The sequence below is a fragment of the Danio rerio genome, chromosome 15 (genome assembly GCF_049306965.1).
Source record: "Danio rerio strain Tuebingen ecotype United States chromosome 15, GRCz12tu, whole genome shotgun sequence".
In the NCBI taxonomy this organism is placed as follows: Eukaryota; Metazoa; Chordata; class Actinopteri; order Cypriniformes; family Danionidae; genus Danio; species Danio rerio.
Window position 1 is genome coordinate 40,746,636 of NC_133190.1, and position 16,650 is coordinate 40,763,285.

Sequence of the window (16,650 nt, forward strand, 5' to 3'; positions counted from 1 at the left end):
ATGTGAAATATAAACAAATGAAAGCAACTAAAGATGAGCAGTTGATAAGTTTTGTTTACAGTATATTAAGCAATTTTATTGGAAGCTATATTTCCCCAGATTCATCACAATACCTAAAAGATTAATTGACTACTCATCTATACAAACTCAAATAAGCATTGCATTGGCCATTCTTCAGTCCAACCACAGTAATTGCCCTGGTAGAGCCAATAGAACAATCACTTCATTGTTTTTGAAAACTTATAACCAAACAGTCAGCATTTGCAATTTGCCAGAATAGAGAAGGATCCACTTTAAGAAAGAGGAAGCGGGCAGTGCTGCTGAAGACATGTTTTACTGTCATGCTTGTTTAAAAAAAAAAAATGCTAAAATAAAAACTGCTAAATTTCGCTATCTATAATCCTTAATAATCACACTTGCATAGCAATCACGCATCATACTTTCACATCCGACACTCGATGACACTCAAATACCCTGTCAGAAAAGTCTAGTGGCTGGTAGTGAGCTTTCTAATGTCTGCTATATATGATGTTAATGTTGTTTTCATGTGTTTGCAGTACATGGATGAATACAGCCACGGTGTAAATGCACAGTTACAATCTTATAGCCACATTATATCCTTACACTCTCAGAAATAAAGTTACACACGCTGTCACTGCAGTGGTAACTTTTCAAAAGGTACACATTTGTACCTAAAGGGTCCATATTGGTACCTTAAAAGTATATATTAGTACCAAAACGCTTTAAAAAGGAACACTTTTTGTACCCTTGAGGTATTAATATGGACCTTTCAGGTACAAATTTGTACTTTTTGAAAAGGTACCACCCCAGTGACAGCTCACGTACCTTTATTTCTGAGAGTGTATAAAAACATGATGTCGTTGCCTTCAGTGATTTCCTGAAAATAAGTACCATAAAATAACACAACTGGAATAACTACAGCAGTCGTGATCATCTGATCTCATACAGTATGTGAAGAGATTTCGATGACAAATGATGATGTGTGCAGGTGCTGTAGCGCTGTCCTATTTCCTATGGGTACATTTCAAAGGCCTTTCTCTTCACACTCTGTTTCAAGTACCACGAGGAAGAAGTAGGGGTACAAAAATAGAATTGGGATTGGGCCTAAGGTTGTTCACCCCAGGCTATAGTTTGGACTCCTCCAAGCCTCTGGACCCTATGCACTTTTGACCCCATTTAGCAGTTCATCATCTGCTAAACTCAAATCTGATATTCCCGTGACGGCTCAAGCTGAGGCCTAAAAAGTTGTGCACAGTGCTTGTCATAAATCACTTTTTAATTCGATTTGTTTTCAAACAATATTTAATTTTAAATTAAATACTATTATTTTATTAATTAAATAAAATTAATAAATAATTGTTTTAGCTTTTAGACATTTCATTCTATCAAAACCTAAATATATGGGATATAAAATCTATGGTATCTCCATGGTAACCCACAGCTCATGCTTTCTCAACTGTTGATGTTATTTTGTTTCAAACCCAGTTATTAGTAGTGATAATAAATTACTTTACCAGTATATACATAAATAAATAGATACATAAATAACAAAACAAACATTACTATTGTGAATACACAATGGTGTATCACATTTGCAGAAAGGGGAAAAAGAAACAACACCATATATACTTAGTTCATTGTAGCTGCGTGATAAACTTGACATGTCAGCATGGAAACTTTTAAAGTGATGCATTCTGAAACAGTGGTCATGTTAAATAAACTGAATATGTCATTGTCGAGTTTATGCGAAGTAGCCTTTACACGATAACATGTTGCAACGATGCAAAGCACACAAGCAGTTATTATACTGTATGTCTCAGTGTTGGTGAACAAAAAAAGTTTGCTGGTTCTTGCCTCTTCCTTGAAATTGTGTGTGAATTTAAAGCTGCTAGCTCATTCTTCAGTCTCAGCTTGCATATTCAATTCGATTCATCTTTATTTCTATAGAACTTTTAGAATGTAGATTTTGTTAAAGCAGCTTAGCATAGAAATTCTAATTGAAACTGAAACCGTGTCAGTCCAGTTTAGTTCAGTTCAGTTCAGCGTAGTTTATTTTCACTAAAAATCTAATCCATCGATGTGCAGCTCCATAAGTCCTAAACCAAGCAAGCCAGTGGTGACAGTGATGGGGAACAAACTTCACCAATTGACGACAGTGAAGGAAAAAAAAACTCAAAAGAGCAAGAATCGGTTGGGCATGACCATTTCTCTGGCCAAGTTTCTTGTGCAGAGCTGCAGTCGGGGGCTGGAGAAAACTGGATGTCCATAAAGGGTAAGTCTACATCAACATACTATTGGGAGAGCTGGACAGGATTTTAAACATTGACATAGCAGGATACTAGGAGCAGGAAATGTGGTGGAGACTTGGCTCTTTTGATTTCTCTTTTGGAGGGAGAGGATTTGAACTGCTGCAAGATGTTTTTTCACAAACGGTTACGAGGAGCAGATCTAATAAATGCAGTTCTTTCACTTAAAATAAAGCCAAAAGAGGAATCCTGTAGCAATGTGTGAAAACAAACCAAGATCATTTAGTACAGAGGTTCTCAAACTGTGGTCATGTCATATGTACATGCAACATATATTTCAAAATTTCTCAACAATGGTTCATATATATGAATATGACATGTAGTATATATTTATGAGGTCCAAGCCACATTTCCAGGTTTTGATGAATAGGTTACTATAGGTTAACACTTTACATTTAAATACAGGAGTTTTTTTTTTTATTATTTACTTTTTTAGAACAGTAGCCTACCATTTTTAAAGAACTTTTAGATGCAAGTTTTAATTTGAACGTTGACATTTTATTTTGTTTGTTCATTTTTTTTACATATAAGCACAGTACAGTGTTAATGTTCAACCTATTTATAATGTTTAAAGTGGCAGATAATAATATATATTCTTAATAATGTGTATTATGTGTAGTAATAATATTGTGTGTATAATGTGTAGATTAGTAGTTAATCTGCCATGATTTAAACTGCAGCGTTGTAGCTGCTTTACTAGGGCTACCACACTACTGTATTTCATGTATTGTTCATGTTACTGTATTTGGTCATTATAGTGGTACTTAGAGAGAGAATTTTTTTTCTTAGGTGGTACTTGGTGAAAAAAGTTTAACAACCACTGATTAAGTAGATATTTGTATTAATATAATTAATTGAAAATGAAACAAACGCTAAACTGACTGTTGCACATGCAGTATGTTCAAGTTGGTGTTTTGGACAGGCTTTAAAATGTACCATTTGTGTTTTAAAGAAGTCTTCAAACAGTCCCTCTTGTCAGTAACAAACAGCACTGTTCTTGTCAGGAAGTACTAATGTATATTTGATCACAGCGTCACTGCAGAAGTGTTTTGGTGTGATGCACTCTGGCATGCAATAATACCAAAGGAAATTATTTTTACAGTGTTGAGTTGTACCAATAACAGCCGCTTCCTTTCTTTTACTTCTTTTATTTTGCAATCTGCTTTTCCCAGTTCACTACAGAAGACTACTTGGAAGGTAAGATGGTCCTAATTATTTTCATTTTTGGTTTTCATTTGTGGGATCTCCACTCTTAGTGATTTTAAAATGAATGAATGTTTTTTGTACAGCAAATATTCATCATCTGCCCGTCTCGCTGAATTAGCTGTGCACAATCCTCTGCTTTAATCTGTTGTGAAGTAGTTATAATGCTTGGTACTTTTACATGTGATATTGGTTGGTAATGCTTTAGATTACATCCATCAAAATATGTAAGTAAACCAAATGTACAGCTTACATTTAGTAAAGTAGTGTCCCCATGAAATGCGTACTGTATGTACACCTATTGGAGTCCAACTTTGGGTTAAATATAGACAAATCTAACTGTTGGGTTAACATTTTTAAATAAACATTTTAATCCAGCTCGGTTGGGTTTCAAAGTTAGAATTTACCTTGTATGCCACCATTACAGCAGAGTGTGTTCAGTTTGCATAGCATTGTGTAACATTACGGTTCAATGCAGCTGAAAACAACTTTCAGTTTTCAGTCTTTCAGTTCTACTTACAACAAACATACAAAGCAAAATGGCAAACTTTTATTCCAGTATTTATTTCCTGTAAAAATGAGTTTCATAACTTTTTTAAGTAATATTTAAAATAGGTAGGGCAACTAAGTGAAACAAATAACATTTTCCTGTAATTACTGGACAATTGTTATGTCGCATGTTCATAGATAAATGCAACGGTTAACCACTTGTTTCTCATTGTTACAAGGTTGATGTATTTGAGTGGTGTAAATTAAACTGGCGCTTCCTGTTTCTCATAGTTGCAGGGTAAATATTATGCATCCGGGGTACAAATTATGATCATATTCAATTAACAATTAATAAATGCAATAAACTTAAAATCAATCAAAATCAACTAAAATTGTGCACGTAAGAGTAACTTCTGTGATTCGGCGTCTACATGCCGGACTGGGGCTGAGCCAGCCGTTCTGGTAAATTAGGAGAGTGTGAATAATATTAATCACATCTAGGGTTCAAAAAAGCTTTGAAATAGCCCTGACAAGGATGCTTTAAAGAGCCCATATTATACATGAAATAGGGTCATATCTTGGTTGTAAGGGTCTCCAACAACAGTCTAATATGCATGCAAGGTCAAAAAACACTTTCATGGTCTTATAATCTGCATTTATTTTTACCTAATTATCCCAGCGACTCCTGTATGAATCGTTCAGTGATTCATTTGTTCCCAAACCCCTCCTTAGCGCGAAGCTAATCTGCGCTGATTGGACCGATGACAGTCTGTCGCGATTGGTCGACTGCCTTCAGTCAGAGAGTGAAATGGCCAATAGCTAATCAGCAATTTAAAAAGTAATCACAGTTCATACACGCTAGATAGTGTAGGCGTGGATTTTAGCTGCCACACACACACAAACACCTCCGGACGAGAACGCTCCCGCTTCCGCCCGCACCCGCCAGGTTTTAGCCTTAGAACCCGCCCCGTATTCTGCCCGCCGCGCCCGATCCCGCTAAAGAGCGGGGGAGAACAAAACCGAAAATCTGTATAAACACACACACAGCACCAAGCATAAAGCTCTCGCTCGCTCGCTCGCTCGCTCGCTCTCTCTCTCTCTCTCTCTCTCTCTCTCTCTCTCTCTCTCTCTCTCTCTCTCTCTCTCTCTCTCTCTCTCTCTCTCTCTCTCTCATACGCGCGCGTGCGCACTAACACACAAGCACCAAGCAGACACATCTTTCTCTTTCTCAGGCAGCCCGCTCCCGTCCCAAATCAAACCCGTTACCGACCGCTCCGGCGATTTATTCGGAAATTTATTCCCGCGCCGCAGAAATCTGGCGCGGGGACAGCCGCGGGTATGCACACCTCTAACGTTACCACGGAGCTCCATAAACAAAGCAGCACGCGTCGCGTTTTTAACGTGACTTTGCACGCGATAAGAGAATATAGCCAGTTAACCTGATACAGTACACTCGGTTACAAGTAACAAATCAGAACTAAATACATTTGCAAGCTAGAGTCAACGAGGCAACAACTTTAACCGCACGTACTTACACTTGAGAAATGGAAGAAACCCATCCTGACGTCCATCAGTTACTCTTTACTGATCCTTCCTTTAACAAACTCAGATGAAGTATTCTTTGTAGCATGTAGCTTCCAGAATTTTCCAGTAGTTTCCAACTGCTTGGCTATAATGCTGAGGTTTCATCTTTGGGTAGAGACTCAATATATCCATCTGCAATGTGACTTCAATCGACCGGCATGTTTGTGTGCGTGTGTTTGTGGGTGTGTGTGTGTGTGTGTCTGGGTTACTGCGTCAGAGGGCGGGGCCTCAGGTTTGAAATCTCCCGGGTTTGCGCGTGCACGTGAAAAACTTTGTTTCGTTCGTACGTCATGGCGAAACACCTAATGAGTCGGTATCAAGGCGACTCGTTTGAAGCACTATGAGTCGACTCTTTTATAGATGAATCAACAGTTTTAAACACTGTATTCTTACAGATTTAAGCCTTAGCTGGATACTTCACTTCACTTAGAGCTGTGTTACACACTACATGGAGGGGAATTTTCAAAAACCCATAATATGGGCTCTTTAATTATGTTTCTGTTGACATTTTTATTTTTTTGTTTTAGATGTTCAGTGGTTGAGAAGTGAGGATATTGTCTCCTCATTGTACATAGGTTTATGACAAACTTATTGATGACAGTTTGCCCTTAAACACAAGTTACTTCATGATTTGTGCAAAGCGTACAGAAAAAGGGAGAAAGCCAATTAAAGGCATAGTTCAACCAACATGACAATTACATAAATATAAACCATGTGCCTCTAAACCTTTATGAGATTCTTTCTTGTGAACACAAAATTCTGAAAAATGGTATTTGCAGTAAATTTTTCAATTTTATAAATTGAATAGAAGTATCTTCAGCTTAAAATGTTTAGTTGACCAATTTAAATAGCTGACACAACTAATGAAGCAATCTGCATAAGTTCTGAGAGACGGTGCTCTCGCTCCTCCTCCTATAAGCTCTTCTAATGAGTGCACCAACCCCACCCCTAACCCTACCCCCAGTAACATCACTCGTAGAAGAAGTGCAAGAAAGGAGGAGCGAGAGTTCAAGCTCCCCCTCGCTGGAGCTCAGCTCTGCCCAAATGGCTCTGCAGTGAGCACCACTTGAGTTCCGACAGGTTTTTAAGTCAAGCACTGCTAATAGTTTACATTTGGAAAGCCCATCCTCTATCAGTTGATCTAAACTTCTCACTCCTCACTCTGCTTTCCTCTGTTATGCTTGTTGCTTTTGACATCTGCTAACTTAAACAATATCATTGGGTTGTCATTGTAGATTGCTGTGTTCTGCAACCTGCTGCTTCCTTGAGCTTTTCATGGATAAAAAGGACGGAAAAAATTAGAAAAGAGCTTTACCACCTAATGCAAACTTGAAGTAAATTTGAAATAAGCTGAAGCTTGTCTATTGTTCTTTTTGACTCGAGAGGAACTGAACTTTTATAGCCTGGACTTGCATAACTTAAGTTAATATATTTCAAGTAAACTTTGCAAGTTCTGCTTATTTGTCATTGTCTTAGAACTCACACAGAAAGACTTCCTGGTCCAGCCGCAACACTTACTGTGCTTTTTACTGTGTGAACTTCTTACTGTGACGTGACAGTGCTAACCACTTCCCCGTAGTGCCACCAACAACAAAATACTTTACACATTTTATTAAAGGACTGCTTTTATTTAAAAAAATACACACAACTTTAAAATATAATAGACTTAATTAGCAAAATACCAAATAATATTCATAAGAAATAATCTTCCTTATAAAGTCTTTTTTTTCTTTTGTTTTAAATCTGTCCAAAGACTGTATTTAAATCAACTTACAGACAAGTTGAGATAGTGAACTCTTTCTTTCATTCATTTTCTTTTCAGCTTAGTCGCTTTATTAATCAGGAGTTGCCACAGCAGAATAAACCGCCAGCTTATCTAGCTAATGTTTTACGCAGTGGATGCTCTTCCAACACTGGGAAACACCCATACACTCTCATTCACACACAAACACCACAGACAAATTAGCTTACCCAATTCACCTATGTCTTTGGACTTGTGGGGGAAACTGGAGCACCCAGAGGAAACTTACACGAACACAGGGAGAACATGCAAACTCCACACAGAAATACCCACTGACCCAGCCGAGGCTTGAACTAGCAACCTTCTTGCTGTGAGGCGACAGCGTTACCCACTGCGCCACCATGCAGTCCAGACTAAAAACTATAAATACATATTCAGAAATTGCAAGTTGTTTCAACTTACAAACCATGTTGACAACTAAAATGTAAAATGATTTTCCAAATTTCATGTCGATGGGTGCCAGCAACCAGCTTTTTTCAGAACATCATCTTTTGTGTTCAAATAGGGGGGTCCAATTTTGCTGCATGTAAAAGTGTATGTGACAAAGGCTTCATCATCATCGTCATCATTTAACTTTGGTTTTTGTTTATGTTTGACACAGAAACATGAATGCACCACTTTTGCTTCACTTACTTTTTCAAGGTAAAGTACCTTTAAGGAATGTTTTGTCACACAATTAAATGGTCAGATTTGACTCTAGCATACCAAAACAGTTACACTAACAGAAAACAATATGAGTTCAATTAAATGCTGAAATTGTCAGTTTAAATGAACACTCAGTTATTTATGTTCTTCACCTTTTGTCCCTCAGGTGTTCTGCTGTTCGGTGCTTTAGGATGGGAAGTGAGAATGCCAAAGGAAATTCATGGCCTCAAAGGTTCCTGTATGGTGATTCCATGTTCTTTCAGCTACACAACAAACCCACCTACAAAGCCAGACAAAGTTGTGTGGTATCAGTGGGTCTCTAGTGGCTATCCTTTAGTCTGTGATCCTTCAAATTCAAATAACGTAATTGACAAGTTTAGAGGAAGAACTTCTTTATATGGAGGCTCAAGTGGTGCTTGCAGTCTGCTGATCAAAAACCTGGAACAGTCCCATCATGGAGAGAAAATATACGCATGGATCGACCCTGATAATATTGGATGGCGCACTTACAAATTTTACGATGTCACCTCTACAATCCGTGTTGATGGTATGTAGATAGTAAAATATTCATATTTGCTTCACTGCTTGTCTGGTTAATCAGTGAGTGTTGTCTAATTGTGTCATTTCTTCTGTTTTTAGCCCGTCCACAGTTACCCAGCATCAGTATTTTTGGTGGAGAGAAGATGGGGGACAAGATTACAGTAACCTGTTCTGCTTCCCACACGTGTCCATACAGCATACCAAGAATCATTCTAAATGGTATTGAAGGATCTGACCAAACAAATGGTGACTGTAGTTCAGATGGCCAGTGCAGAATCGCTCTGACACGCACAGCTGTCGTAAAGGCAGAAAACACAACTTTTGAGTGTTCAGTAACACATGATGGTGGCACAACAGTGACAGCTACAAAAAGACAAAGTTCAGAATGTGAGTAAACACAAATATGAACTGCTTTGTCAGATGCCACTTATAAATACATATTAAACATCATGGTTGGACCTTTTACAAGATTTAATCTTAATTTCAGGTGTTCATCAAAAAATAACAGTTGAACCTGAAATAGTAGAAGTCACTGAGGGCATCAAACAGAACTTCACTTGTAACGTCTACCATTCCTGTCAGAGAGAGAATCCAACTATCACATGGAACTACGAGAACATGCAGGTCTCAACGGGGAGCAAAATAGTTTCTGGTTTTGATCGTGTCACCTATTCCAGCATAAGCTTTCTGGGCACCACAGAAGACCATGGGAAGAAGCTGAAGTGCACTGCAAAAGTTTCTGGAAGAAACATTGAAGCTTCTGTTGCTTTACGTGTACAATGTGAGTAAATGTAAATATGAATTGATGTGTGTTCTGTTAGCCATTTAAATGTGAGACCTTTTACAAAATTAACACATTTTTACAGGTGTTCACCGTAACATAACGATTGAGCCAGAAATAGCAGAGATCACTGAAGGTGTCGAACAGAACTTCACTTGTACCGTCCACCATTCCTGTCAGAAGGAGAATCCAACCATCACATGGAACTACGAGAACATGCAGGTCTCAGAAGGGAGACAAACACTTTCTGGTTTTGATCGAGTCGTCTATTCCACCATAACCTTTTTGGGTGCAAAAGAAGACCATGGGAAGAAACTGATCTGCTCTGCAGCATTTTCCAGAGGAAATATCACAGAATCTGTTGTCTTATATTTGCAACGTAAGTGATCTCTCCATGTCTGATCATACAGTATATGTTTTTTATTGACTATCTTAGTATTAGTCAGTACTAATAATGATTAATTCTTTTATTCGCTTTCCGTAATGAAACAGACCCAATTCTCACCGTACTGAAGACTACTGGTCTTTACATCTTAACACCCTCACTTGTGTTCCTCCTGGCTTGTGTAATTGCTGGAGTCATCATATGCAAGAGGCGACACAGGTAAATCTTTGTGTATTTTACTTATTTTACTAATGTATTTCCAAACATTTGTCTCGGCCTACATTTTTGAAAAACCTGAGATACATTGCCTCTGGTATATTTTGTTGCATGTTTTACATAAGTCCACTAGAGGACGCTGTCTGCATTTTTTTTATTATTATTTTTTTTTTGCAAACCCAAAAAAACTTTACGGAAATACATTTGTTGTATGTATCAGATACACATCCTTCTGTATACAATTTGAGAAGGCAGGGGTTCCCAAACTTTTTAGCCTGTGACCCTCATAATAACAATGTCAGTGACTCGTGACACCCAAATTCCTGCAGGTGGGTTCCATTATAAGCAATGCTGATTGAAATATACAATAATATACTGTTAATGCTTTCATTAATAGTGTTACTCTCGTCACTGAAAAACATTAAACTGGAAATACAGTAGAAATCAAACAAAAGGGAAAACAAGTTAAATAATAATTGTAAACATTTACAGCATCACTTCTAACACACAACTGTTCTTAGGTCAAAAGATGCAAGTTTTGTGTCAGGAAGCAAACCTTTCAAACCTCACATGCCCTCACCAAAAAGGTACAGTACAGCAAATTAGCACATTTCAATCAAAATGTTTACAAATAAAGATTGTGTAAATGCAATAAATACAACTATTTTATGCTTCCCCCATGCATCTCAGTGATCCAAAATCCATGTCTGTGAGTATTATTATTTTTATATCATTATAATTATTTTTTTAACAGTATTGCACTGTTAAAATCATACTGCGGCTCTAACAAAATTGGTTTGTGTATTATACCTAACTGTTTTCTTAAAATATTTCACTTAGGGTAATGATTATGAAATATACAACAACATGGAAGAAGACCCTGACATCTATGCCAATGCCTGATCAAAATTCAAGACATCAAAACTATCAAATGTGCTTATGAGGCGTTTTTAAATTGCTTACCATTGTTACACTTCATTCATGAAAAAATAATTCTTTCATCCATAATAAATATTTCATTTTCATGTGCATTAAATAACATTTAAGCTTCAAATACAGTAAATCTTTTACAGGCTAGATGTTTTATATAACATAAGCTGGGCTATACTTTATTGAATGTATCTTTACTAATTGTGCTTGTATTAAAAGTGTTTTTTTTTAATACTTGACTTAAATATCCTAATTGTTTTGTTACATATTATGTGTCATTTATTGTATTTGTGAATTATTGGTTGCCTTTTGTTCATTTATTTTTATCTTTTATTAAGTTTTCTAAAAGGCTGTTTAGCTATAAAACCTATTGTTGTGATGAGCTAATTGTTGTTATTATAGCTACTTACATTCATTGTTTTTTAATGTCTCAATGTAAAAAAAAAAATCTTTACTTTTTAATTTTACTTTGTCTTTACAATAAAGCATAAGGTTTTACATTAAATGTATCCTACTACTGAAATGTGTATTTATATTTTTATGCAATACGTTAAATGTTCTCAGCTTGACTCAAGTTCCTAAATACCTATACGGATGCTCAATGTTGGCGCCACCTACTGGTGAACAATTTGTTTAAGCAATAAGAACTCAAAACAAACACATTTTAACAATACAAAAGAAAAAAATCTTGAAATTACTTGTTTTTACAATAATTATAAACTATTTAAAGGTGCAGTAGGTGATTGTCTTCAGAAACATTTGTTGTTGTGCAGGTTGAAAGTCTCTTCACATTCCAATAGTAACGATTAAAGTAAATGATCAATGTATTTATATGTATTTTTATATTTTGGGTAAAGCATAAATCAAAAAATGTTCATCCAATTAAAGTCGGGCCGACATCTCTCATAATTGCTATAAGTAGCTCAAACTGTCTGTCAGCAAATGCAGATTTGAACAACTGTGCAACCCTTTACACGCAGTTCCGCCGACCGCTGTTTGTGCATAGATGTGCTGCAGTTTAAAGAAAGAGACAGCACGTGCGTGCGATGGACAAAAACATGCTGAATCAGAACTTTTTAAAAACCTGAATCAATATTGGAGTTACCTTTGCATGCTGGAGAAAGGATGACATCATGGCTGAAGGATTTCTCTTAGACAGGTAATGTTCTGCTTTAAAACTGTTTTCGCTCCACGCAAAGCTGATGTTGTTGTTAGAAATGGTTTATACAGTATCTTCACAGAAGTGTTGTTCAGCCACTAAAATCTTCCGGTGGAAGATTGATAAGTCCATTTTCAATTTCATAAGAGACCTTTTACAAAATCGATAATGTAGATTTTATTTAGTTTAACAACAAAACACATGTAAATACCCCTATTCCACCTAGTCTCTCCCTATATTGTTTACCATGAAACTCTTAATGTTTGTTCTGAAATAGCATGGCAGTTTGACTTGCCGTTTAAGCTCTAGTCGCTTTTAACACACGAGAGAGGGTTCTTCTGCTGTCATCATCTTTAAAGGCTGATTTATACTTCTGCGTCAAACAACGGCGTATGCTGCGGCGCTGACGCATAGCCCTTCGCCGGCGTCACTGACGTGCACCTCTCAAAAAATGTAACTACACGTCGCAACGACGCGTAGCACAAGCTCTGTGATTGGTCGGCTTGGTAGCGCTTTGTTTATTGTTTACAAGTGTGGAGTCCTGTGAAGGAGCTCCGGATGGAAAGTTTTGTTTTGTGTTTACCTTATAGTTAAAGTTGTAGCACGTCCGCCGGTTCCTGCCTTAAAGTTAGCGAGTTTGAGCCACTTGTACATCCCGGATGTGTTCAGGAAAAGCAAAACAGCAGCTAAGAAGCTCGACACAGAGGAACATTAACACCTCACTGCCAACTAGCGTTTCGGAAGTGTTAATGCAGACCAAACAGAGACAGCGCGCAGAAGTATAAATGCACAGCTACGCGCGTTGCATGCGCTGTGGGTTACGCCGGTCACTTGACGCAGAAGTATAAACCAGGCTTTAGGTGTGAGTGCTTCTGTTTCAAGAGGCATGGCTCTGGACGGCAGGGGAGGGACTGTGATTCAGAGATTTATGCTAAGCTGTTAGCATTGTGGAAGATCACCTACTTCACCTTTAACATCACTCTGTTTTTAATGATATTTTTTGTTTTCAGCACTAGAAATATTAATTCCTTTAGCCATTTTCATCACAAGGCAGATGTAAGACTATTGGTCAATTATTGCATTACAGTTGAGTGCTACGACCCCTAGTTAGGTGACAAAGAGGTTTAAAGGTCTTGTATGTGTATATATACATACATAGCACGCAGTGGTTCAAAGGCTAAAGCTGTGTTCACAATACAAGTGACTCGCAGTGGCAAATCAACAAGCAACTGTTCACTTCTAAAGAGAGTAAGCGACTTCCGGCACTTTCCGTCTACAAGTCGCTGCTGGAGTGAATGAGGCAAAACTCGGCTGTTCCCACACTGACTGATTTGTTTTTTTCTTATAAAGACAAAAGAAGTTATTTAAATGTTATTTTCCAGCAGATATTAGTAGGTTTTCTGAAGATGTCAGATGAAGCACAGTGAAGTTTGCCTATACACTGAAAAAAGTGTTGCATGCAGAACTGTTGCAAACAATTTATTTGTGTTGAATTTAAACAAACAAATTAAATTGAACAAACTTCAACTTAATTTGTTTGTTTAAATTCAACACAGATAAATTGTTTACAACCACTTAACCTAAAAAAATTGAGTAAAAAATCCAAGGAATCATGTTTGAATAATTTTTTTTAGTGTATGATAAACTATGACAGGTTGTGTTCATTAAAAAGTAATGAGTAATAAGTCCATATGAAAACGTCTCTTAAATGTAACGTACTGCAGCATCTTCAGTTTCTTGGGCATGTTTTGCATTCGCACTACAAGTTTACCACACCCAAGCCCAACTGAGCCATGCTCTGACCCACCTCTTTCAACCAATTGAATAGGCATGGTGATGCTTTGATTTGCCTTGAGATTTTAATGCCTTAAGTTTTTTTCCTTAAATTAATTAGGCCCTATTATGCATTATAAAAGGTCATATTTTGGTTTTGGCATCTCCAACAGCAGACTGATATGGATGCAAGTTCATAAACACTTTCATTGTCTTATTATATACAATTATTTTTACTATTTTACATCAACTCCCAAATTATTTGTTTAGCGATCAATTTTTTTTTCAAAACCTTCCTTTGTGTGACACTAATCTGTAGTGACTTGTCCGATAAATTAGACTGTTAAGATTGGTCGACTGCACTTAGCGTGAGATGAAAAGAAATGCAGCCAGCCATGGTCCTGAGTATATGTGTGAGCCCAATGCTGTTAAGCACCAGCAAATTGCTCTAATGTAATAACACATACATTTAGTATTAATTGACAGTGGCGCAAGTCAAACTATTTTAAAAATATTGTCAGAACAGCTGATTGTGGCAATAGCAATGACAAACCCCAGGTCATCGTGACTTCGAAAATGAATCGAATGAGTAAAGGAAGTGGCAAGTGAGGTGTTTTCCAAACTGTTTTAGATGTGATATTTGAATAGCCCCCTGAAGGTAAACCCTACCCCTCACAGTAATGTCACAAGCTCCATTCAATGCATTGTGTCTGAGATAGCAAGTCTGAAATCTCAGCTTGCAAATCCAAGTCTGCGTCCAGATACTATATAGTACAAGTTGTGCAGAGCGATTAGAAGTTACAACACAAAATTAAGTACATGTTTGCGAGCTAGAGAATGCATGAAAGCAGCCATTTTAATCACACTTACAGGTTGTGATCCAGAGAAACTGGTTCATATATGAACTGTGTACTGACAAAATCCCTGTCGAGAACATCTTTCTTTTAATGTCAAACAGACAGAAGAAAATGACAGGAACAAACACAGCACACAGTTAAAGGTTGGCTATACTATTATTGTAAAAAGGCATCTTTGGCCATTTATTCACTACAGCCCACTTCTCTGGTCATCTCTGTGTGATGATTGGGATCATCTTTGCACCATGATCAATCCCATCCCACATTCTGTTAGTCTTTGAAGGGAAGGGCGGATTCAAGTTTTCCCGAGTTTGGTGCCTCATATATGGCAATGTTTTGTATCGGCGTCCACACAATAAGACAGAAGATTTAAAGGGCACCTATGGTGAAAAATCTACTTTTAAAGCTGTTTGTATAAACGTGTGTAAGTATAGTGTATATACTGTCATATTGGGGTGAAATAAACACATCCAGTCCTTTGTTTTTCAAATTTAACAACATAAAAACGGTGGAACAATTGGAGCGGTTTTCAGATCGACCGCAGCTTGACTTAGGAGTGTGGTCCCCCCGCCCACCAATATTGATTGACATCTGTGCGCATTAACATGTCTCCATAGTAATGCATATAATCATATCGACTAGACAGGACGAGCGCAAAGCAACGGGCAATAAAAGGTCTGTTCAGCAGCAAAAACCTTTTCCCAGCTATAATACAGACACTTTAAACAGCTATAATAAATACTCTGATGGGTGTTTTGAACTGAAACTTTACAGACACACTCTGTAGACACAAAAGACTTAAAATAATTATGAAAAAAGGGGTAACCTATGTGCCCTTTAAAATTACATCCTCAGCTTTAATTTACTTATAGCTTTGTTAAATACTAGAATGTAATTCTCAAAAACCCATAATATGGTTTCTTTAAAAACAAGTAGCCTAATTTCAGATCTACAAAACCATTTTCTCCTCCATTTAAAATGCAGTTAAAACATAACCCTAATCTGTCACGTTAACCAATTCTAAAAATAATGAATAGCTGTGAAGTATTCTACGTGTGACTTGACCTCTTGTGTTTTATAAGGGTCCTAAAACAGACCCTGGTGTTAGAAACCATGTTCTGGCCAGGAAACACTATGTTTGACTGCAGTGTCATCACAAGTGGACTGATGTGAGAAGCTCTGACATTTGACTTGACCAAGATCTTAATCATCTTGCTGGGCTTGAACTTTACACCATAATTGTACTGAGCTTCATCTTTCACCTTTGACTTCTGGGCAGCAAGTTATTTTTCCATCCTTACTAAGAACTACAGAGGAGGTGAGAATGAAAAATTAATTTGTTACATGTTAAAAAAAAAAAGAGACTGATGACCTTACTATTAAAACTGCAGTGTAATTGGCAGACTGGTATTAAATGATTCTGAAAAAAATATTCAAATTGTATTTTTATAAACCACTGTTTAACTTAATTAAACTTAATTAACCACATTTAAATGTCTTTTTATTTGTTCATGTGTTAACCCAGGAACATGAAAGCATCACTTTTACTTCCTTTACTTCTCCAAGGTAGAGTGATTTCTCTGTTAGGCATGCTATTTTTACTATAAATGTTTATGTTTATTTCATGTTTTAAACTTTGCCAACACAAAATCTTCCACATTCATGAAAGTGTATACATTATGAATAATTTAGTTAAAACAGATACATTTATTCCACATTCTGAAATAACATGTCAAACAAATAACATGTCAAACAAACCCTTCAAAATGCAAAGGCTTTAGCCTACAGTGACTGTAAAATTCATTAGTAAGTTTAGAGGTGATCTTGTGTTCTTGTTTATGTGGCTTTTGGTTTTGTTTAATTATTTGCTTTGGTGCAACTCCCCCCCCCCCCCCCCCCCCCCAACCCTGGAAATTTATTTTTATGATTGCTTTATATATATTTTCAAATGCACTTTACA

General features: G+C 37.0%; 1 protein-coding gene across 2 annotated transcripts; it reads left to right on the plus strand.

The window, feature by feature from the left end:
- Window positions 1-1,410: 1,410 nt before the first annotated feature.
- Window positions 1,411-11,476, plus strand: si:ch73-380l3.4. Of its 2 annotated transcripts, XM_017351230.4 has the most exons (11): window positions 1,411-2,293; window positions 3,500-3,524; window positions 8,006-8,046; window positions 8,216-8,596; window positions 8,689-8,976; window positions 9,077-9,370; window positions 9,456-9,749; window positions 9,863-9,974; window positions 10,493-10,558; window positions 10,662-10,680; window positions 10,812-11,476. In XM_017351230.4, exons 1-11 carry the CDS (start codon window positions 2,281-2,283, stop codon window positions 10,872-10,874), a joined length of 1,596 nt encoding a protein of 531 aa, XP_017206719.2. In that variant the 5' UTR covers window positions 1,411-2,280; the 3' UTR covers window positions 10,875-11,476. The 2 variants fall into 2 exon arrangements, with proteins under 2 accessions (XP_017206719.2, XP_073780069.1); XM_073923968.1 differs by lacking the exons at window positions 1,411-2,293; window positions 3,500-3,524 and adding an exon at window positions 5,785-6,497 and having other exon boundaries at window positions 6,611-8,046.
- Window positions 11,477-16,650: the final 5,174 nt, after the last annotated feature.